The sequence below is a fragment of the Rhinichthys klamathensis genome, unplaced genomic scaffold, assembly GCF_029890125.1.
Source record: "Rhinichthys klamathensis goyatoka isolate OS25496 unplaced genomic scaffold, OSU_Roscu_1.1 h1tg000289l_1, whole genome shotgun sequence".
NCBI classification, from domain to species: Eukaryota; Metazoa; Chordata; class Actinopteri; order Cypriniformes; family Leuciscidae; genus Rhinichthys; species Rhinichthys klamathensis.
The window spans coordinates 563,250-587,825 of NW_026606808.1; the positions used below are offsets into that span (position 1 = coordinate 563,250).

Below are 24,576 nucleotides of genomic sequence, written 5' to 3' on the forward strand. Positions count from 1 at the left end.
GTCTCGTTGGTGTCGGAACATAAAGAACTATATGACAAACGCGACAGCGACTACAAAAATCTTGATAAAAGAGAATGTTATGGAGTGGTATTGCAGAGCAAATGGGCGCCATCTAATGTCAGGGAATGAATTTGCATGTTCACTCGGCTCATCGTCAGCGAAAATCGCTTGGGTGTGAACACAAAAAACGTGTTGAAAAACGCTGGCGAATAACGCGCGCCGATATTGTTTTTTTTTTATATTGTTGTATGTTTTTTTCATCTGATCTTTTGTCCCCACCACTTTTCAACACAAACTGACGCCCCTGGTTTTCAACATTGATTATGGTAGGCTAATAATAATAATACACGTTTCTAGAGCAGAAAATCGTCATATTAGACTGATTTCTGAAGGATCATGTGACACTGAAGACTGGAGTAATGATGCTGAAAATTCAGCTTTGATCACATATATTCAAATACAAAATATTTATTTTCAATTGTAATAATATTTTAAAATATTACTAATTTTGCTGTATTTTTAATCAAATAAATGCAGCTTTGGTAAAAAATTAAATAAGAGACTTTAAAAAAAAAACATTTAAAAATATGCCTGCAGCTAGGAAAGCAATAGACAGCAATGCAGCTTGGTGCTTATATAGGTTTATCTTTTACTGGAAGCCTATTTATCTTGCCTTTTTCTGAATAATTTCAATCATATTAAGGGTTTGATGGCCCGATCTTTGTTCTGTGGTTTGGTTGTATAATTGCTGGTTGCAGTGCAGGGGCTGTAATACCTCTCAGTAATGCAATCCATTCCCACTCTGCCACAACTAACTAAACTCGAAATAACTGGCTATATGGGATTTGGATATCTTGGAGTGTGCGAGTGCTCCACGTTTGCATGTGAGCGGGTTCATGACGCACACATAAACTGAGGAAAATTTATAATCACTGCATCCTTTTGCCAAAGGGTAGTTGAAAAGTTCACCACACTTATTCACTAAGCAGCAGACCCGCTTTTAACACATAACAGTACACTCATACTCGGGCTAATCTTGCTCTAGGAATAAGAGCCGAGTTTCAGGTTTGGTCGAGATGTCATCTCATCTCATAATTATCTCAGGTAACAGCAACAGCGTCGAGCAAAACTGTTGACTCACAGGGCTAAAGCTAAAAATCCCCTCTAAGAATAGCTTCATGTATAAAGTCTAAAACTCACAAATCCAAATCCAAACTGTCCACATCACTTACCATGTTTTAGTGCTCAGTTTAGGTGAAAATTCAAAAGGAAGCATGAACTTCACCTTTTGAAGTAACTTAAAATCAACGCTGAATCAACATGCACCAATGCTACATTTTTCTAAAAGTCCTAATCATTTGTTAACAAACAAGTATTCATTATTTCAATGAGCTCATTGTTTCTGCATTAAATTATTACATTGTTTAAATGACTTTTTTGCTAACTGTGATTTTCTATATAATAGCCGACATAACTTAGACAGTTACCTCTGATAACAGATCACTCTAAATTGTAATGTGGACTCATGCATTTTCTGTAAAGCTGCTTTGAAATTATGTGTATTGTGAAAAGCACTATACAAATAAATGTGAATTGAATTAAAAACGTTTTGCTGTGTTTACCAATCATATGCTATAGGCTACCAGCCTAACTTAAAACATCTTGATTGCTAAATATATCATAGTGATGTTGCATTTAAAAATATTTGACAAGTTCAAGTCCTGGGTGAGCATTTGGCATTGGCGCAACTAAATAGTGTGTCAGTGCTACTTTAGGTGAATGTCGGAAGTGTAATGTGACACCATTGATGATTTCACAAGACAGCAGCTCTAAATAGCCTAGCTGTTTCCACCTTAAAACTGTACATCTAAATGGCAGATCTTTGAACTTAAAGTAGCCCTAATCCTTCAAGTATAAAGGCCAAGAATTATAACAATAAAGATATGCCTATAACGTCAACTTTGCGCATGATAACGTCCTGTCATCTACCGCTTTAAAGGAATACTGCACCAAAAATGAAAATTCAGTGATGAATCCTAAAACAAGCTATAAGCTGCATTAGCATAACAATACCATGAAATGGATGGAATAAATAATGAACTAAACATGAATACTGCCAGTTGACTCACTGTTTTTGTTGATGAATAAAATAATGTTCTCAATTTGAACAGACAACGTATCAAAAAAGCAGCAGGGAAGACATAAAAGAACTAGCCTAAAGATCTGCTAATTGTCTTAGCCAGTTGAGCTCAATGTGTAAACTAGCCGTTCTGACGGAAACACTGAGACGTTATAGCGTGCAATTATTTTTATTGTAGTGTTATCACCATAATCTTGCAAAGTTTTTCCACCACTTGTGCTATTAGGCTTAGTTTTATCAAAAGGTAAACTCATGTTTTGAAAGCAGTTCTGTTTATGCTCTACACTCACACCCTTATCTTTCTCCCTCTCCTTATCTTCCTCACTGTGTGAGCCGATGCTGCCATCACCAACACTATCATCATCATCATCATCATCAGCCACGGGAGCTGATGAAGGCCCTGCTGCTGCTGCAGAAAACATCTCCGTGTCCAAGTCCGTGTATGAAATCTGCTCTGCATGATCCTCTTGTTCGTTAACATTGTCAGGGTCTGAATCTGGCTTGAATTGGTTTGAAATTGACGCCATCCTTATTCATATTTAGAGAAGATATTCTACTACACCCCAAAAACAAAATCAAAAGGGCATAATAGTATATTTTAGTAAGTTTTGTTCTCGCTTAGTAGATTTTTTGAGGATCAGTTTGCTTAAAGGTGCCCTATGTAAAAATTGAGGTAAAATTATCCAAAAAATGAGCTACACGCATCAAAAGAATGAGAAGAAATAAGTGCAATGATGTCATTAAAAAATTGACAAGTTATAGTGCTGCCGAGATATAAACCTAAATTAGCATGCTAAATTACTAGCGCCGGCCCGACTGGTGTCGTAATACCAGTTTCGGCCATGGGAGGCGGTATGCGGGCAACATACATAACCACCAGCCAAACTGCAGTACACGAATAACTCGCACGGCTTGTGGGCGTACTTGAACCTGATGTCAATCGCGTCTATATGAGACCGGCCTTTATAATTTAGTGTTGAGATGTTGTTCATTGAGTCTCTAATCTCTAAAAATCTCCAAATGAACTGCGGTCTTACTATCGTGTCAATTGATTTGATTAATATGCGCGAGGGAGAGAGAGAGCAGGAGGAGTTGTTTGAAGACGTGAGAGTGCGCGCGCGCGGCCGGGGCGCTCTCTCTCCCTGCTCGTTATAAGCCCTGTCAAGCGCAGCAGTCATTCTATTCTACATCACTCACCGATCAAAATAGGCTTTGGCGGGACAAAGCGGACGATTTGACGGTTTTAGAAGATTAACAACCCGAAACTAAAAAACAGACTAGAGTAGGCCAACTTTCTGGAGGTATACTGCCCCCATCTGGTATGGAATATGTGGAGTATGAATTTATTTTTTGGCAGACATTCCACATGGCACCTTTAAAGGAATAGTTCACTTAAAAAATGAAAATTCTGTCATCCCTTACTCACCCTCAAGTTGTTTCAAACCTGTATGAAGTTCTTTCTTCTGTTGAACACAAAGGAAGATATTTTGAAGAATGTCGGTAGCCAGACAGTTGATGGACCCCATTGAATTCCGTAGTAGGAAAAAAAAATATATTATGGAAGTCAATGGGGTCCATTCACTGTTTGGTTACCGACATTTTTCAAAATATCTTCTTTTGTGTTCAGCAGAAAAAAGATATTCATACAGGTTTGAAACAACTTGAGGGTGAGTAAATGATGACAGAATTTACATTTTTAAGTGAACTATTCCTTTAAGCAAACTGATACTCAAAAAATCTACTAAGCGAGAACAAAACTTACTAAAATTTACCATGGTAACAATCATTTCTGCTACAAGTATTGTAACTGTATTCCACAGGAACTCGACTCGTGTCCAGCCAATGATTATAGACAGTTTATAAAGTTATAAATAAGGATGTGTTTCTACCAAAAACACATCACTTTGCTTCAGAAGGCCTTTATTAATCCCCTGGAGCCGCATACTGTGGATTACTTTTTATGATAGATGGATGGATGGATGCACTTTTTGGAGCTTCAAAATCTCAGCTTTTCACTCCCATCATAAAGCTTACAGCCAGGATATTTAATTTAACTCCAAATGTGTTTGGCTGGAAGAAGAAAGTCATATGGCTTGAGGGTGAGTAAATTATGGGATAATTTTCATTTTTGGGTGACTAAACTCTTAAACTATGGCATTTTGTATAGAATAGTCTAATATTCCATTCCAAACTACGGCACAAAAGTGCATAGGCTACTACATTTGTTGTGGAGTATTACGGTAGTCGGTAGTATAGGTTACATACCCCTTGTTGCCACAGCCCGGCGACGGAGAGTTGTGTCAAGCCTAAGAGTTTTGCTCCTCCTTCCTAAAACTCTGGAGGTGTTGCGCTCCTGCCATTCAGTAAAAACACCACCGTGTTCCTAAAGTTCAGACGTCTGGCTGGACGCAACCTGCACGGATCGCTGCATATGTTGTGTGTCAAAGCTTGCCTTCGGGAGAAATTATTCCTGCTCAAGGGAATGACCATACAAGAGTTTTGAGCTTCATTCTTTTATTCCGCGGTCTCTTGTGGATAAAACAACACACGCGTGCTTCACGTTTCGAAGTTTTACAGGTAAGCAGTGCAATAAATTATTTGTAGATTGCTAAATATGCCAGAATGTAAATATAAAAAAACTTTAAAAAACGGAGTATGGGTTGCACAAAACGGTTCAGATCGTCACATTGAAAATTGTTACATATGTCTAAAGACAAGTAAATTAATAATTAGGAATTAATTTTATTTCTGGAACTTTAATTTGTTTCCTTTTGTTAAGGAAACAATTTTGCCAGTAAAATGTCTGAACTTTAATCTACCTGTGCTTTTTGATGGTCTCGTGAGCTTAGTACTTTCAATAAAGGATTTTTATGAGTTTTTTTTTACTGGCAACTCAATATACCATCGTGCAAGTCGGTGATGATTGGTTGTGAATATTATTCTGTTTATCTCACTATCCCGCGGCAGCCGGTAGGCTACAATAGATACAACATAAACAAAACAAAATATAACGAATATTTTATATAACGATTTCATTCAGTATCGTAACTTAGGCTATCGGTCGTTACATCTACAAAACAAAGTGCTATATAAATAGTTTTTAAACAAATCTATATATCACACACACACACACACACACACACACACGACATTATTACCCAAGACAAAAATCACCAGCACAATCTTGAAAACTATTGACTGATATTCCTTTTAAAAGTAGGCCTATTAAAGGCTACCGCCTTTTTTTGTTATTAATGCAAGTTGATGTAGTTTGCACCACTATTGTATAGGATTAATATAAAATATAAGAGGGTTTGTATAAAAAAATCGTTTGTACATTATCATTATTGCTAAATTATGGTAACTCGCTTGTGATAAACATACAGTATGTATGCTGTCAATGTGAAGCCTGTTTAGATCAAGCTCCTAATATTTTCCCTGCAATGTCATTAAACTTCCATCCCCTTTCTCGCCCAAGCTGCTGGCATCTAAACGGGTGAGTTGTAATTAGTTTAGTTGCACAGGGTGGAAAGAAGATTATGCCCAGTTATTCCAGCTTTTAAACCCATTATTTTCATTGCTTCAAAGAAATCTCACAAGTTGAAGAGAAAGTTTTTTGTGGAGGACTCTATTAAGAAGTACTTTGGATCAAGGGTTGAGTGACATGCTGAGATTTTGGCCATTCATTTGAGTGATTCTGAATAGGTTTGGAAATCCTCCTCAGCTGTACGCCTCTTTCCTTTGCTCAGTGGTTGGTTAGAGGTCTGAGAGAGATGTTAAAATGGTCACAACCTTTAAATACCCACTAGATTATCACAACATATGAGGTGGTGTAGCATCTGTGAAGTTATTCAGGTTTTAGAATACACTCTTAAAAATAAGGTAGCGATACCATATAGAACAATAATTTTGGGTACCTCAAAGAACCTTTCAGTGGACAGTTCTTAAAAGAACCACTTTTTTTCATATTGTGAAGAACATTTTAATCATCTGAAGAACCTTTTTCCATTATATTGTGCTATGGGAAGGTTCCGGGGATGTTAAAGGGATAGTTCACCAAAAACTGAAAATTCTGTCATTAATTACTCACCCTCATGTTGTTCCAAACACGTAAGACTTTCATTCATCTTCGAAACACAAATCCCTCCATTGACAGTCTACGCAACTACCACATTTTTAAGCATGTCACTCACTTTAAACGTTTTACCACATATACCAATATATAACCTTTAATTTTTTAGAGTGTACAGGACTTTTGTTTTTCATTCTTTATAGTAAGTCCTTTAGAAACCACATTGGCAAGAACCCAGAAATCAATATGCTGCTCTGAAGTTTAATCTTTAAAGAACCATATAAGCATATCATGAACTCATACTCTTCGGAGAACCTGAGAAGTTGAGAATGCTTTAAAGAACCTTTGTTGTTGGTAGTGATGAAGTTTCAATATACAGATTGCACAACCACATATTCTTTCTGCAACTGACCCTTTGAGCAGCAAACCCAAGTTATCTGTTTGTTTAGTAAAATATTGTTTATGAATAACGTCAGAGCAGACCAAGAACCCAGCTGCGAGTTAAATCCGACCCGTCATTAGTAATCTGGGCCGCATTCCTTATATAGTTTGAGATAATATCTGTAGTAAGCATGTTAACACGTTCTTCTCGCTTTGTTTCGGTCAGAGTTAGAGATTAGCTGGAAGTCTGCCAGTCATCGTTTGGGAGAGGTAAATACGGAGGGGGCACTTGGGCTACGAAAGAAGGGACGAGCGTATGAGAAAAGCAAAGACAGAGATGCAGAAGGAGAGAAAGCAAAAAGCACAAGCAAACATTCCTGACGCGGTGTCTCAGCAATTTAATTAAAGGGACTAGTGGGACGTTAGAGTGGGCATTCGGAGGTGAAGGCTTAACCCCCCCCTGGCCAGGCTTGGACTAATCCCAAGGGTCAGCTAATAAGTGCTCGGGTCATGCCACCATGACAACTAAATAGGGGAGTATCTCAGATAGAGATTCCCAGTCACAGTTAATAACTGCATGATGGACGTTAAGACACAGTGAGCAGGAATAAGTGTGTGCAGATGCTGAGTGAAGATCAGCCTTATGGGCTGAGAGGTAGAGTCAAGTGTCTGACATCTGAAGATTATTTAGTTAGAAGCACTTTGATTGTAAAGATTGGGGCTTTTGTGTCTTGACTACGACTCTGGGTGTTGTTAAAGGTCAGATGGAAACTCTAGAAATGCTTTGCTTGTTGTTTGGATTATACTGATCACTCAAAATCACTAAAATATGTTGCAGTAGTGACTGCCAAAGCATGAGCCATTCTCCTAAAACATGGGATTTGATTTTCCTTTGGTTTCTTCCTCCTTGAAGTGTTGGCTAAACAAAGGATTGCAATACAGGAGCATTAAAGTTGACACAATGGAATAACATGCAACATTAGTGTCAGAGAGCTCAGAACAATTTAAACACCTGTCATTCAGAAGTTCGATATTTTCTGCACCTTATGTTCTTTTATCAAATATTTTTGCTAATTGTATTATGCTTTCAGCTACTGTTATAAATAAATTCAGCAAATTTTACCCTAAAAAATCAGTTTAAATATTTATGTATGTTTGCAGATTCCATAAAGGCCTGTAAAAAAAAAATCTTTTAAAATATCAAAATTACAGTTGTAATCGAAATTATTCAAGCTCTTACTGTGCAGCTGAAACATCAGTGCCTGTTGCCACCAAGTCTTGCTGCAGTCAAACGTGACACTAAACAAACCTAGCCAGTTCAGATATTTCATGTGTTCTAGCTCAAGCACACCTGGTGCAACTAATGAAGCCCTTGAATAGTTGCATCAGGTGTGCTTGAGACAACAAGCTTTGAAGATCTGTGCTGTAGTGAGGGATTCTATTCAGGGGGTTGAATAATTTTGAGACTGTAGAAGTCACTAAAAGTGGCATTTTCAGTTGAATTTGGGGAAACCACTTGAAACATTTTTTTGTGTTGAGCTATTTCAATTACTTCTGTTTGATTTGTTTATTGCAAACAGCTGGAAGTCTGTACATTTTGCCAATAAACCTGCAATGGGGGTTGAATAATTTCGATTACTGTAGGATGATTAGTTTTTCTGGAACACAACCAGCAACAAGAATGAAAAAATAATAATTATATATAAACATCCAGTTCAGGAATGTTTAAATGTTCATGTTGGAATCCATATGGGAGAGAATCTCCATGTTCTCCATAATCTGTAAGATGAAAATTTTTATCTTTTTTAGGATTGATTTATGAAGTTGAATGGATGACGTTTTCTTCAATAACTAACAATGCTACTAACCTAACTACCTTTTTTCAGAGAGGCATTGTACTCAAATATTCAGTTAAATGTTGCTGTTCATTAGCCTACTATGTTTTTGAGTTCTGTTTTTTAGTTGTATGCATCTAGTATAAATGTATTTAAACTTAAACTTAGATTTGATATTTAATAATGAATATTTTTTATTTGGGTGCCTGAACGTAATACATATAATTATTATAAATGATATAATCAGATAATTATATTTTGAAAGATACTGTCCCCTTAAGTAATTCCATAAGTACTTCAATGCTAGCTAACTACTTTTAACACTTTATTTTAAGGTGACGTAGTTACATTGAAATGCATATTACAAGTAACTAAACCAAACCCTAACCGTAACTCTATACTAAGTACATGTAGTTAATTATTATTACTCAGTACTTATTTGAGTAGCCTAAGTACAATGCAACTACGTCACCTTAAAATAAAGTGTAACCCTACATTTTAAATAAGAGTAGCTTGAGTGTAGTTTAACTACTTTGAATTATGAGCTGTGTAGTTTCAAAATAGCTTCCCCCAAAACTGCTGACAAGAGATAAGGGAGGCTGGTGAAGAAAAGCTCAAATACTGTATTATCTCATGTTGTGGCTTTTAGGATTTATTTTATGTATGTTCTTTTGTGGTGTCCACTTGTAAAAACACAGTTTAGATTGCAACCCTGCTGTTTGAATGATCATGAGCGGAGTGAAGGCAAGAACCAATGCCAAGAGCAACAAAGAAATATAAACACGCATATAAATCACAACAATTAATCAGAAAATGTTAGAAATAAGCATGAAGGAGATTGCATGCAACACTAATATACGTAATAACATAAAACTTACTCCCATCATAGCTTAATATGCAGCAGAGACAACTATACATAAGGCATTCGTTGGTTGAATCCCCTGAAAAGCATAAACACTAGCGCTTTCAAAACATTCCTCTTTTTTTTTTTTGCACATCCTGACCAGCAGCACATAGCAACACTAGCTCGACCAATAGTGTGAGTGTGAGGCGGGGCTATCCGTTTATCCAGCCAATAGAAGATATAGAGTGCTCAGGAAACCTGTTTGGAAACAATCATTATTTAGCTTTTTTGGGGGGAAACTATACTCTTCAACTTTAAGGATACAAACTGCATAAGAAAATCACTAAGAGACATCTCTTCCACTCTTGTTAAAATCATTATTTCTTTTTCTGAATGTGAGCTGTAACCTAATGATATTTGCTTGAAGACAGAGAGTTATGTCCTTTGGCTGCGTCTGTTGGGTGGTGTTCAGTCAAGAACAGCAAACATCCGTCTACCTTCCTTCAAACGCAGGCGCTCGGGAGAGCAGTGTTTGATCAGAGGGATCTGCTTCTCTGATTACTTTGGCTGATACATGAGTTATATTAAGGCTGTAACACACTGTCACTGACAGGTCAGAAAAATGTATGTTTTATATACAGTTATTCTCTTATTATGCTAAATAACGATACCATTCAAACGTTCAAAGAGTCAGTATAAGATTTGTTGTGCATTTAAATTGATCACTTATAACATTACAAAATTTCTATTACAAATTAATACTGTTCTTTTGGACTTCTATTTGAAGTGAACTACTTCTTTTCATCAAAGAATCCTGAAAACCCATACCTGCCAACTTTTGAGTTTTGCTCGGCGTGAGATTTGTGGGGGGAGGGGGGGGGTGGCGGGGGGCTGGGGGTGGGGGGGTAGAGACGAGTGAGATTTGTTGACGGGGGGGGGGGGGGGGGGGGGGGGTCTCGCTCGCGCAAGGTCTCTCGCTCGCGCAAGGTCTCTCGCTCGCTCTACGCGGTTTGGAGCACAATCTCTGTCTCGCATGCACGCTCGCTCTAGATAACGGGAGATTTTTAACGAATTTGCGGTATAACTAGTCGATCACGAGTGGCTCAACAGGTAGATATATAGATAAACTCATCTTCCAGGCATTTGACCGCCCGGGTTGACACTTCAGCGTGAGAAATCGGGAGTGTGGCGTGTGAGCGTGTGAAACCAATCAAATGCGGGTGTCTCACGGCCAATGCGTGAGAGTTGGCAGCTATGAAAATCTATTACGGTTTCCACAAAAATATTAAGTTTAATATTTAAGATTAAGTAAAATATCAACTTTCAACACTGATAATAAACAGAAATGAATATCAGTACATTAGAATGATTTCTGAAGGATCATGTGACTGAAGACTGGAGTAACGATGCTAAGATATTTATTTTAAACAGTAATACCATTTCACAATATTACTGTCTTTACTGTATTTTTTATTAAATAAATGCAGCCTTTGTGAGCATAAGAGACTTAATTTGTATATACACACACTGTATATTGGTTTCCACTTAAAATAAACAGGCTGTTTTTAGCTTTAAAGGGATAGTTCGCTGAAAAATTGTAACATTTAAAAAGAATTTAATATTACAACACTGGAATTTCTGTAGCACGCAACATATATTTTTAAAGAATGTCTGTCATCTGTGGAACACACAAAGTTTTTTTATATATTTTTTATCCATACAATAAAAGACAATAAGGTCCAAACTAAATTGGACCCCATTGACTTTCATTGAATGGACAAAATCTTTTTTTTAGATTGAGTAAATGACAGAATGTTAATTTTAGGGTGAACTATCCCTTTAAGATGTACATGACATCTGTTATGATGATTGGCTAATCAATATGCATATTCATACAGCAAAGTCACAGAAGCGACTTGGGAGTTACACTGAGGTCACTAATACATTAATTCTGGCTGCGCACACTTTAAATCAATCAGTGACACAATTGAGCAAATTCATCAGCAGACTGCAGGATGGGATCAGATAAGCCTCTAAAACACACACACACACATTGTGCACACTGTCTTTCATTGCTTTTCAGTGAGCTGCAGCGGTACACAAACAGAGTAGTATGCTGGAGATTGATGGAGAACTTCCCTAGTATTTAGTTACTTCAGCCACGCTTAAACCATGTCTACACATTACAAGCAAGAGCTACGTCATTCAGAGGAGGTAAACGTACTCCAAGAGGGCCTCAATGTCACCGCGGTACAAACAGGCCGGGACAGGCAGGCAAAGAAACCGATTTGGCCTTGTTCCAGCATACCTCGTCATCACTGGAGGTGAACCGACATTCGTTTATTTGTTTTAATGGGCTGTCGGTTGCAAATAGATCTGCTACGTTATTCAGGACTGAAGTGTTGAGCTCTGAACGGCGCTTCACACACGTTTTTAGTCTGTTTTAAAGACTGCCTCGCTTGAGTTGCATGAATATCTGACCTTTTCAACAAAGGAGATCACATGCTCAGTATCACAAATGTGATTATTTGATTAATGGCCAAGAAATTGTGAAAAATGTGCTTTGAGATTTGGTCTGGTCTGACAGACTGAAGTCTTTAGAGTTCCTGACACAGAAAACACTCAAGCTGACACAGCTGGTCAGAAGACAGGACACCCCCTGCGGGGCAAGAAGGGGGCGGCGGGGCGAGTTGTTCCAGCATGTCCCAGCCGCGAGTTCTCTCTCTTGCGCTCCATTCAATTTAGTCACTTTAAACTTCATGCACATTTATTTCATGGTAAAATTCTGATTAATTCAATGTACTTCATTTGCATGACTAATTTGCTTTTTTTTTTTTTACTCCATTTGATTCAGTTAAAAATACAAATAAAATTCACTCGTAAAAATAAAGGTTCCTAAATGGGTTTTTCTTTTTTTTTTGGTTCCCCCAAAAACCTTCAATTGAACAGTTCTTAAAATAACTTTCTTTTGTTCTTTGTGCGAAGAACATTTAAAAAATCTAAAGAACCTGGATGTTAAAGGTTCTTCATGGAACCCTGAATTCCCAATATCCCAATCCCAATATTAATTCCCAATCCCCAAGAACCTTTATTTTTAAGATCGTTCAATCCACTTGTCATTTACATTCATTATATTAACTTAATTCAATATAATCACTTAATTCAGTTCAATTCACTTCTCATTGACATTCAAATGAATGGTTTCCATGCAATCATTTTTATGGTTTACTCCGATCTCATTTCATTTTTCTCTGTCCAGCTCAGTTCAATTCACGTTCAACTAAACGTTCACATTTAATTCTTATGCAAATTAAAATGAATTCAAATGTACTTATTTAATTGGCATGACTGTTTTCCATGCAAACGTATTTCAAACAAGTTTTCTCTCACTCAGTTCAATTCATATTCAAATTCCAACTAATTTAATTGTTTTCATGCAATTTTTCACGTCGATTAATTCAGTTCACTTCTCATTGACAGTTTCATATTCAAATTTAAATGATTTCCATGCAGTTGTTTTTTATGGTTTACTCTCATTTCTTTTTGTTTTTCTCTCCAGGGGTTCAATTCAATTCACGTTCGACTTCAGGTTCAGATTCAATTCAGATTTTAATTAATTTGATGTATGGTAGCAAAGTATGGTATGGTTTTCCAATCACCAGTTTTTGGTTGTTGCTATGCAATGTGAGTAAACATGTGATAAGGTCTGCTGAAATTTTTGACTGCAAACCAGTTTTAAACACTGACACTTGCGCCTAAAATCTGTGTACTTGCATATGAGTCATGGAATTAAGATCTATGGCATCAGGCCAACAACGTTTTTCAATTTTTTGACACCCATTATGTGTTACATAGCACAACGAATAACAAAAGAACGTGCTAACTTGAATAACTTGCTGCTTCAACAGGTGAATGACTGTTCACCTTAGCCAGATAAATATGTTCATATGGTGTGCGTGCGTTTGTTTTTCTTTGATAGACGTGAAAGCTGTTATGTTTCACTCTATTACACACTGATTTGGTCTGAAAGTAAGCCAAAAAACATAGCTTAAAATACTAGGAACCTGTCCTGAACCAACTAAACCTGCAGAGAGGGAAAGAGACATGTATAGACAAGAACAAACAGTTCTTTGCCTCTCTCTTCATTAATCACAAAACAATGCAAGTGCAATTTCCCCTTTATAGTAAACAGATAAATGATTAATTGCAGATTTTATTGGTACAATATTAGCGAGAATTCTAAGGTCACGCTCACATAGCAGCAGGATACGGCTGTCTGTTCTGTATTTGAGTCCTTAATACGGTTACGTTCACACACAGTTCAGTTACTGACAACCGTATTATAACCGAACTCACATTTTCAGGACTCACTACCGCATTCTCGGAAAACCCACGTTGTGTCAACGGAACTGGACTGGACAATTAGTTGTCTGTCACGTCATACAGTGTGAGAGAGCCTCTCTGCGCTGCTCAAATGCGTGTCCACCGTGTGTAACATTTACGGTAATGGAGAGCTGTGTGTCGTCTGAAGGTTTTACATCCAGTCACTGTTGTCCACCGGAGCTGCTACCTTCAATTTTGTGTTCTACACCTGACTTAAACACTCCGCTCTTCACCACATATATAACCGCTGCTGTCGGTTAATAAAGATTTGACAGATGAAGTCAAAGGACGACTGGACTCTTGTCGTGTTAAAAGTTTAATGGACGTCGCCATCTTTGATATTACTTTGTTCACTGGTAAGAGAATACGGGCTTGAGAGAAGGTTTGCTTTTGGCATTAAAGGTGAACTAAGTAACTTTTTTACCTTAACCGAACAGCTTTGGAGTCATTGTAATGTTTATATTACTGATTTCGTGTTAAATGGTGGTCGTCTCCCACCCCACTGGTGCCTGTGAGCTGCAAAACCACCCTTGCAACTTTGGGCCGGCGGGCCGCCGGCCTCAGTGTTAGGAAGTATCGTGTGATATCAGGTCTCGCGAGGTAACGAATTGCTTTACGGCAAAAAAACAGATCTGATAAAATTCTGGTAAAATGAGCATCAAACAGAAATAACCCGGCGCCGTTTACATGTGGTGTTCGAGGCGCACATACAATACAGACTGCCGACAGTTAAACAGGGCGTGCAGCTCTTAAAGGGGCCATACCTTATTTCTACTCGTTACAGCGTCCATCCTACTGAACAGGTACCGGTGTACAGGGGTAGGGGATCCGGCCGTGAGTGCGAGCCATCTCTGCGTGAGTGCTATTCACGACAGTACAAGTACTCCACAGCGACTCTAGGGGTCGCTGTTTGACAAAAACGGAATTCCTACTTAGTGCTGCTTTAAATGATATACAAATACATTTACTTATCTAATATGCCATATATTAACGTATTGTAATTCACTTTCATTCATCTCGTTTTATGGATGTCTAGATATTTTTTTTATTGGACAACTGTATTTTTTGGTAATCATATGCACTTCAAAAGTGAATATGAATCATGCACACACAATGCCATGGCTGCAGATTATGCCACTTGACAACATGCTAGTCATAGCAGCAGCATATTATGGCTAATCCGGTCACAAACACACTCTTCTTTCAAACGCAGGCCTTCAGAAAAATATGTGCAGCACAAAAGGATGCTAAGAACACCAAAATGACGTCTGTCTTAAACACACCCATCGTAAAATACTTCTCGTACCAGAAATGCTAAAGTTGACCACGCATAGTTTTTACATCTTGGATGGATGGACAGACAGACAGACAGACAGATAGATAGATAGTTAGATAGATAGTTAGAGAGATAGTTAGAGAGATAGTTAGAGAGATAGTTAGAGAGATAGTTAGAGAGATAGGTAGATAGCCTTTGTAACAGTATATGACAGTCTGGCGTGTGTCAGAGGCATGTGTAAGTTGGTCTACTTTTGTCTTGTTAAGTTTCTCATGTTTCACACAGAAATGTGGTGTCTCCACCGATGTGCATGGCTGTAGCAGGTGTGCACACGCACACGGAGTAGATTGTAACTTGAACTGCCTCAGCCCCTGGGCAAAGCTGGGGGAGGACGTTTTACCTTTATTTCAACTTGCAACTTTTTTGTGTCTTTTGTGTACTTTTTGAGAGTGTGTTTGTCTGGAGGACCTAATTATGCTTAATAATAATCCAAAGAAATCCGAACATAAACTTTGGGTTCTTGTCAATGTAACATTGATCAGTTACACTGTATTTGAAAATGAAGGATCTTTTCTGGTTTTATTTATTTATTTTTTGCAGAAGTTTAAGTTTTACCTCTTCTAACCCTCGTCTTTTTAAGAAACATTTCTAACTGTATAGTGTATTTGGGTTGGTTCTTTGCAAACCACATTTAAGCATATTGATTTATGGCTTCTTTGGCGTTCTTTTTTTTCAATATCTCAAAAGTGTGCATAAAATTCTAAAAATGCGTATAAAAACCTACGTGCTCAAATGAGGCAAATATATTTTTATCCAATAAGACATGCGCATAAACTACAATGGAAATACATTTTCCGAATAAATCCCTCGATGCGCAACAAGAACTCATGCGGCTTTGCCTCAACGGTGGATGTGATTGGATAACTGGAATAACCAGCGGACTGAGTCAAAGTCTGTCGTCAGAATGATTTGGTTTGATTCCCTTCCAGAAGCGATTCACATGATTGCATTCACAAACACCAGGGAGTCAAGATAACATTACAGCATTTATTGAGTAATTTATGATGTAGGAAAATAAGAGTCACAGTTTCTTTCCTGATTTCAGCAACTTCCATTTTTATTACAGATATTTTGCGCCAATAATCTATTCCCAATCGATATAATACCAGAAAAAATTGTTGCAAATGTTGAAAATTGTACATACAGTAAGTGTATAGCATGTAGCATGAATGTGAATAGCAGAGCTCAGATAATTTTGTCTCGGAAGAACTGGATAGAGAAATACTCATATTGAGATCTCTGCAGAAATCATGACACATCTGAGCACAGGAATATTGTTGGCGAGGTGAAATTCTCATAAAAAATGGAAGCAAGCAAAAGTCTCCATTTGCTCATTTAATCTCCCTGATGTCCAAGGGAGAAACAATGAAGATACTGAAGCTATCTTATTTGTGATTTTAGTGCTAGTCGAATTGGGTCTGGCTCCGTTTTAGAAGCTTCTGTTGTGGTTGAAGTGAAGCATGAGGTAAATCACAGTTACCCAGATGAATCTGTTTCATATTTGAAATCGGCCACATGCTCATGAGCTTGATTCAAGCATGCGTAAACACAAACAGTCGCTTACAGGCATGTACGCACTCCACATTGAATCCACATTTAAGTGCAGATGCCTGTTTCTCTTTTGGCTTCCTCTCTGAAATCCTCCCCCTACCCTAATCGCAAAACAGTTACTTAATGGGATCTCGCTGTCACCCGGAGAGACCGGCCCAATGCATTCTGGGTAACACAATCCAGCTGTACTCAGGAGTTGCTGACGGAAATGTGTATTTATCTGTGTGTGTCAATATGTGTGCGTGGCTGTGAGTAATTTCAGGACAGTATTATTGTTATTCAAAGAAACACACACTTACACCTCTGTACAAGTAAATGTTAAACTACGTGTGTTCAGGGGCGTAGCACAAGATCCCGGGCCCTATGTATAGGCAGTCCTGATGGGCCCCCATGTTCCAAATAAAATATATTCCAGACTTTTCAAGGGCCCTCTCTCCCCTTAGGGCCCTGGTAATCAGTACTGGTTTTACCCCCAGTCCGATGCCCCTGCGTGTGTTTCACACATATTGAAACTGTAGCTTTTTAAGCTAAAAGCTCATTTAAAATGGGTCAACTGCAAAAGTCAAGCTACTAGTTAGAAAAATGTAATTAGCTACACTACAAGCTACTAAGCTACACTATTAAAAAGAAGTAATTAGCTACACTAAGCTACTAACAATTAGTTGGCTATACTTCAAATTAGCTGTTAGCTAAACTACAAACTACTAAGAATAAGTAGTTGATTACACGGCAAACTAAGTAAGCAGCTACCTACTACACTATTAACAAAACTATTTAACCACACTACAACTAATAACTGAAATAATTAGCTACACTGTAAGCTATTATCAAAAATTAAAAGATAGATCACAAGCTATAAGCAAAAGCTGCATCTAAATATTTTATCAGTAGCGTGTATATAATTAACTAACAAGAATAGTTAGCTACACTGCAAGCAAACAAAAACTGTAGCTAAATGTAGCCTTTGGTGTAGCTAAATATCTATTAACATAAATAGTTGTCTACACTACAGTCTACTAACATAAGTTACTAAATACACAAAATTAAAAAGGGGCAATATCTTTGAAAACATAACTATCAGTATTTACTATTTTCTTGTGTTAATCAAATAGGCTAGTACATTTATATCAATACAAGTAATAAAAGTACCAAAACCCTATAAAAAAAACGGATGAACAGCAGTATTTAGCAAAATATTTAAAATTGATTTAAAAAAAGACCATGAGTCACACTTCCCAATGCTACGATAAAAATGAAACCACTAAGCTTCTGTAACACTATATATATTCTAGATAGTAGCACCACTTATTTTAGTTAGTTCCCCAATAACTGTCTTTCACTGTCTCTGGTCCCTCCTCATGATTATGATATTAACAAATTACTCTACACACACACACACAGTACTGAACTTTCTGAGTCTCTATGCAGGATTTAGGCAAAGCTTTCCGTTTCGGCTGTATTTATTTAGAATTTTGCCATTCAAAAGAAGTTTTTAAAGGAAGGATAAAGGATTAAAAAAGAATGAGTGAAAAACAAAACCCAAACTAAATTCTGCGTAAACGGGGTCATTCGAGGTGTCTCATATTGTGTCTCTCCACTTTCTAAATCTTGTTTTATCCCCCTCTCCGAGCCCCCTCTTTCATCGCTGACTAAAATTTAAAAAAATACATATTTGTCAAAAGTAATGAGAAATTTAATAATAATGCAAACGGATGTTTTTTTTGGTTTCATTTCCAAATTCATTTCTCTCTATCATTGGTCTCATTCAGCTTGGCATTTATTCATCATTCATGGCTTATAAATAAAATGAAGCTGAGCCAAACCCAGAGGGAGTGTGTGTCTGTGTGTGTTGGAGTAATACCTGTGTGCATTTTTGGGTGTGTGTGTGTAAGCATGCCGTTCTTGTGTGAGATTAAAATAAGTGTCATAATCAGAACGACTTTGTTAAAGAGATAGTTCACCCAAAAATGAAAGTCCAGTTATCATTTACTGACCCTCATGTCATCAAGAATGTTTGAAATGTTTTGTCTGTACAATGCAATTCAATGGGGTCCAAAACGATTTTCATTGACTATTTTCAACATTTCTTCATTTGTGTGAAGAAAAGTGAAGGGAAAATTCTGATGACAGATTCTGATTTAAATTTTTGGGTGAACTGCACATCCCCAACGCTCCCTTTATAAAAAGCATGCTGTAAATTATAGGCAATCATTATTAATCAATGATTAAGATTTAATCACTTTGGTGTGTGAGCAATGAAGGGAACAAAAGGTGTTTTGGTGGCATTCAGCTCTGCTTCACCTGTGACCTCCTTCTGCTCCTCATGCCACCCTCGTCAAACCTGTTTTCACGCAATCAGTTGTGACAGAAGTTTGGCAGACAAGTGCATGAACCCTGAAACAAATAAAGCGAGAGTGAGAGAGAGAAATGTCAAACCCTCTAGAAGCCCCATAGCTCCCTGTGATGAAGATGGATTTTTAGGGTTATTGCAAAATTCCTGCCGTGCCGGTGGGATTGTGCATATGCCAGAGAAAAAAGGGAGAATGGAAGGAGGGCAAAATGAAAGGTATCAACCCACTTTAATGAAATAGCTCTAGTTTCTGTCAAAAGTCAAGCAACCTACAGAGAGTCCAAACACAGTGTTTAGCAAGAGGGAAGATGGAACGGAGAGCCAAAAAAAAGTGAAGGACAAAGCTATACATACAATAAATGTGGAAAAACTACAGCTAAAACACAGTTGGTAAAACATCAAAACTAAAAATACATCAAATAAGACGGAGAGGGAAAGCAAAGGATTATCAGACTAAGATGAAATGGTTAAATAATTATGACTCAACGAATTAAGCCAATTTGAATGTCACATCAGCTAAACACAAGGCAAAGTAGGTGTTCACTTTTAGAAACATGGTAGCTGGTTTCTAGCTGGTTCCAGTTGACAATTTACTGGTAGATACTGTATATTTTACCAGCTACAGAAAGCTGATGTTTGGAAAGTGATGCCTGGCAGACCAGCCAATGACTATAGCTTGAACCAAGTATATCATGTTCCACAGCGACGCAACTGAGTCAAACAGTCTTCTTCAACGGAAACATTATCAGATCAGATTAAAACAAACAGAGTAAGCATATAATCACAAGACTATGAGCAAATATAGTCACAAGCCTTCTATAGCAAAGACATTGTCCTTCAAGGGGAAGATGGAAAGAAAGGGCAGAGAAAAAAGATAAATGGTTGATGCGAGAAAAAGAGGCTCACAAAAGGGAGCTTGGACAGGGGGAAAAAAATGATGAAAAGAGTGAGTGTACCTGTCAAATGAATGGTTGTTCATCTCCCTCAATAGACTGACCCTTTAGCGATCAGGACTCTTGTTGGAACAGTAAACTATTCTTTGTACTCACAAACATACACATTGTTACCTCTGCAGAGGAGAAGATGGGAGGCTTCGTTAGCCCTTTGTTCACCAAATCAAAGACATCTGAGAGATTATTGAACAATTAGACAAAAATTACACAAGGACTTTTATTGAAAATTAATTAATTAAATTAAAATCACTACAAGGCCTTCTGCCATCTAAGCAAGTAATGATTTCGTTTTTCACTTTTATATAGCTACTTATATTCAGACATTCTTACTTGTGTCAGTGAAGAGTCGAGAAACTGGGTGGGCTCCTCTAGGACACATTCGGGGATGAGGTCTAAACTCTCTGGGATGAACTCATTAAGCAAACAGTGGAAAGAGTAAAACTAAATGAAAGGCAGGTCAACAGACATTCGGTCAACTGGGCCATATACCACAGCCATTGTAGGATGATCTCAGAAAATGCAGGACAATAACGATAAAAGTTCATCAGCCAGACCACGAAACAAGGTTCCATTATAGTGCACAAATCATCAGGGAAGTCATGTACCCATTTATTCATTTTTACTGAGAAGACACTAGTGGCCATTTTGACTCATTCAGAACATGTATACTGAATATTTCTAGTTATTAATGAGCAATACAATAATAATGTAGTTAATGGGTGATTTCTGCCACAGCATTTTAGACCAACTTGTTTTTTCTTACCTGCAATAATTGTGCAAACTAATTATCAAAGTTTGATTGGATCAATTCTGGTCATCACAACAATTAGTTAGTCAACATTACTGTGCCCTACTGTGGTTCTTGTTTTCTTTGTGTAGGGATGAAGTTTCAAAGACTTGACAAAAGCTTAAAAAATGCCTGTTTCTGTTTGTATAAGTCATGCAAAGCAATTGTTAAAAACTGGTTTTGCTTGAGGACCAAAATTTGTAATTTTATACAGCCCCAACAAAAGAACCAACATGGTATAGCAGACAGAAGCAAACAAAAATGTCTTTAAAAGACTGAACATCAAACAATGAAATGTATTAATATTACAATGAACTGCATAGGCCGGCCATGGGATGTCCAATCCTGCTCCACGTCCTGCAGTGTTTAGCTCCAAACTGCTCCAACACACCAGACTGAAAGTTTGCCTTAGAGGTTGTGAAAACTTTGGTTAGCTGTTTCAGGTGTGGTTAATTAGGGTTGGAGCTAAACTTTGCAGGACAGTGACCCTCCAGGAGCAGGATCGGACACCCCTGTGAAAAGCCCAACAATGTGTAAACTCATACAGTAAAATTTTTTTAGTTTTGACATTGGGTTTCTGTTTTTTTCTATTCCAGGTTTCAATCACAAAGGCCAGACGCTGACCGACAATGCGGCCATTATCTCCCCTGTCTCATCTCATTTTGTTTCACTTACTGTGTGGATCTCTGAGCAGCAGATGTCCTCAAAACTGCACTTGCATCACCAGTAGCTCCATCTTCTGTGTCCAGCAGTACTTGATCTACATGCCTCGTGGCCTCCCATCCTCCACAAAGAACCTCTATGTCTTTCAGAACAACATCAATACCTTGCAACAGCAGGACTTTGTAGAGCTTAGCGAGCTTGGAATGCTGGACTTGAGTCAGAATGCCCTCAGTGAAATCCCTGATAGGGTGTTCAGCCCTCTCTCCTCTCTACACAACCTGGATCTCTCCTCAAACCGCATTACTCAAATTTCCAAAGACAGTTTCACTGGACTGGTCAACCTGGAAAGGCTTTATCTCTACAGCAACCTCATCCAAAGCATTCACCCAGCTGCTTTTGAGGGACTGGAGAACCTACTGGAGCTGAAGCTTCAGGGCAATAAGATTAGTGTGTTGCCAGCTCTGCGACTGCCCAGACTGCTCCACTTGGACCTTAGTTATAATAGTATCCCACCCCTTGGACCTGAAGATTTACAGACACCACACCTTGAGTCTCTTAAAATAGCTGGATTGAAGCTGACCAGTCTGGACGAGGAGCTTCTCAGGAGCCTGGCGAACCTACATGTTCTGGATGTTTCACAGAACCTGCTTGCAGAGATACAACCTACACTGAAGGCAATGGGAGGCCTACGAAATCTCAATTTAACCGGGAATCCCTTGGGATCCCTAAAACAAGAAGACTTCCAAAATATGGTTAACTTGCTAGAGCTTGACTTGAGCAACCTTTATTTGCAAGGCTTCCCCGAGGGCTTCTTCAACTTTTTCCCCAAACTTGAGAAGCTCACCGCAGCTGAAAACCCCTTCAACTGCCTCTGCCCACTGGCCTGGTTCCCAGTATGGCTAAAGGATTCAAATGTAGAGCTGTTGAGGATGGAGGAGACTCGTTGCCACTTTCCGCTAATAAACTCGGGAAAGGTTTTGGCAAAGTTGGAGCATAAAGATTTTGGCTGTCCCACAACAACCATTGAGTTAACAAGCGCAGGGACAAGTAGTACTACGAGCAAGCCCACAAACTCCACAACACCATTAGGGACAACACACGCCATTCCCCCGGCAACACCAAGTGAGATGCCGTCAGCAGACATAGACAGCTTCCCTCTTTCCCAGACCACTGCCTTGCCCAGAAGAATCATAGAAGATTCTGAAGAAGAGGACATTATGTGCCCCCCCAGTATCTGTCTAAATGGGGGAACATGCATATTTGACTCAAATGGGGTGGTTTGCCTGTGCCCGCCTTCAATGTCAGGACTCTACTGTGAGATTAAAAATGAAGCTCTGCTTCCCCCGCCTTCACCTAGAGTTTCTATCGAGACCATTGCTACAGTCCAGCCCAACACAATCAGCTCTCTTCACATAACCAGCACTTCCATTTCATTAGACCTTCACCGTTACATCCACACAAGACCACACATCCGTGGAATTCGTCTGACTTACCGAAACTTGTCAGGCCCCGACCGGCGACCACTACAGCTGAATGTGCCTCCAACTTACCCCGAGTACACGCTTAGAGGGCTACAGCCAAATAGCACCTATTCTGTATGTGCTAGCTCTCTGGGAGAGCCAGTCCATGTCTCAGTTAGTGCCTGCATGGAGGCTCGCACAGCAGGGATCCCGCCCTCCTCCCACGAGCCCAGCGTTGACAGGACCGAACCTTCTTCCTCTCTCATACCCATTGTAGTAGCTGTGGCGGTTGTGATGGTTGCTGCCGTCGTAGCTACTGTTGTGGTCATCCGCCGCAGGAGGAAATCCAAGGCTCCAGTAGATATGGACTTACATGAGACATCTCCTCTGGAGTTGGAGGGAGTGAAAACCAGTCCAGAGAATGGGCTGACGCATCCAAAACAACCCGACATAACCCCTTGCTCATCTTTAACACAAACCAGCTTGGAATATGAGGCACCTTTAATACAAGGACAGTGTCCAGCCAACAACAATGTAGCTTGTACAAAACCTTTGTATGTGTAAAAGCCATATTAGGATTCATACCTCCAGCCCACAGAGGGCAATGTGCTCCATGACTCCTGCAGGCAGGTGCGATGCAGACACTAGATAGACTCTGGTGGGTTGGTGAACATTTTAGTGCATCCCAGCCAAACGCTTAAACTGACTGCCTGTATTTAAACCAGGTGCATTTGCAATTTACATTTTATTACAGAGACAATGTAAGTGCCTTTTATAACCATAAATATCAGCCTCTAATGATAATTTCACTATAAGAAGTGGCCAGATATGAATGAGCACAGTATTGCTAGGCTGGAAAACAGGTCGCTTTAGAGGTAGCTCATTAATTGTGTAGCTGGCTCTGGAAGTGGTAGACAGGAGTCAAAAGATCTTGCCTGGACGCCTGGACTTTTTTTTGTCCAGAAAAAAAATTGCACTGATCAGAAACACTGGGACTGTGAGGTGCCTTAAGAAGCTGAAAGTGATCAGCCTCTTAAAAGATGCTTCAAACAGGTTTTATACAGCATCAAAGCATCTCTCTGTCCCTCTACCCCATCTGTCCTGCACAGGAGATTTGCTGTGAAAAAAACATAATGAAGAGACATTTTCTTACTTTGTCTAGTTTACGCTGTTTTGTTAAAGTTATGTTATTATATTTTTGTATTTTTAAAGGAATATTTCACCAAAAGTATAAATTCTTTTATGCTATTTACTCACCCGTATGTCGTTTCAAACCTGTATGATTTTCTTCCATGGAAGACAAAAGTACAGTTTGCAGAAATAATGTCACAAAAACATTTGAAAGACATTAGGGTTAGTAAATTACAGAATTTTCATTTTCCTTTAAGTGCCATTTCTGTCCTTTTTTGTGTTTAGTTGTTGTGTTTGTATTGACTTTTAAACATGAAACTGTAGCAAGCATTATTTCTCCTCGCACGTAAGTGCAACAAGTTAAAATGCTTCTACTTCTTAATTAAAACAAATCACTTTACATGTGTGAAGTCTCCATCCTGCAATCATTTGACAAAGAAACACTTTGCAAGACTATAAACACCAGCAGCCATTTTTGACCTCAAACAAATTCCACACATTAACAAACAGACTAGTACTATATAAGGAGATGGATAACAAACGCTTTTAACAAAGCTGTTTTTTGACGTGCCAGCTTTCTAAAAATGTCCTCTAGTCATAATTCAGACTGCATGGGCCCCAAACACAGACAAACTAGGGTAAATCTTCAAAGCCAGGTTTTTTGTACATGTTGCTGAGCTGAACGCAGTT

The 24,576-nt window shown here is 38.5% G+C and overlaps 1 protein-coding gene across 1 annotated transcript; it reads left to right on the forward strand.

Moving 5' to 3' along the window:
* Positions 1-4,516: 4,516 nt before the first annotated feature.
* vasna (vasorin a) lies at positions 4,517-24,245 on the forward strand. The gene is made up of 2 exons (XM_056269686.1): positions 4,517-4,717; positions 21,229-24,245. Exon 2 carries the CDS (start codon positions 21,262-21,264, stop codon positions 23,317-23,319), a length of 2,058 nt encoding a protein of 685 aa, XP_056125661.1. The 5' UTR covers positions 4,517-4,717; positions 21,229-21,261; the 3' UTR covers positions 23,320-24,245.
* The last annotated feature ends 331 nt before the right edge of the window (positions 24,246-24,576 follow it).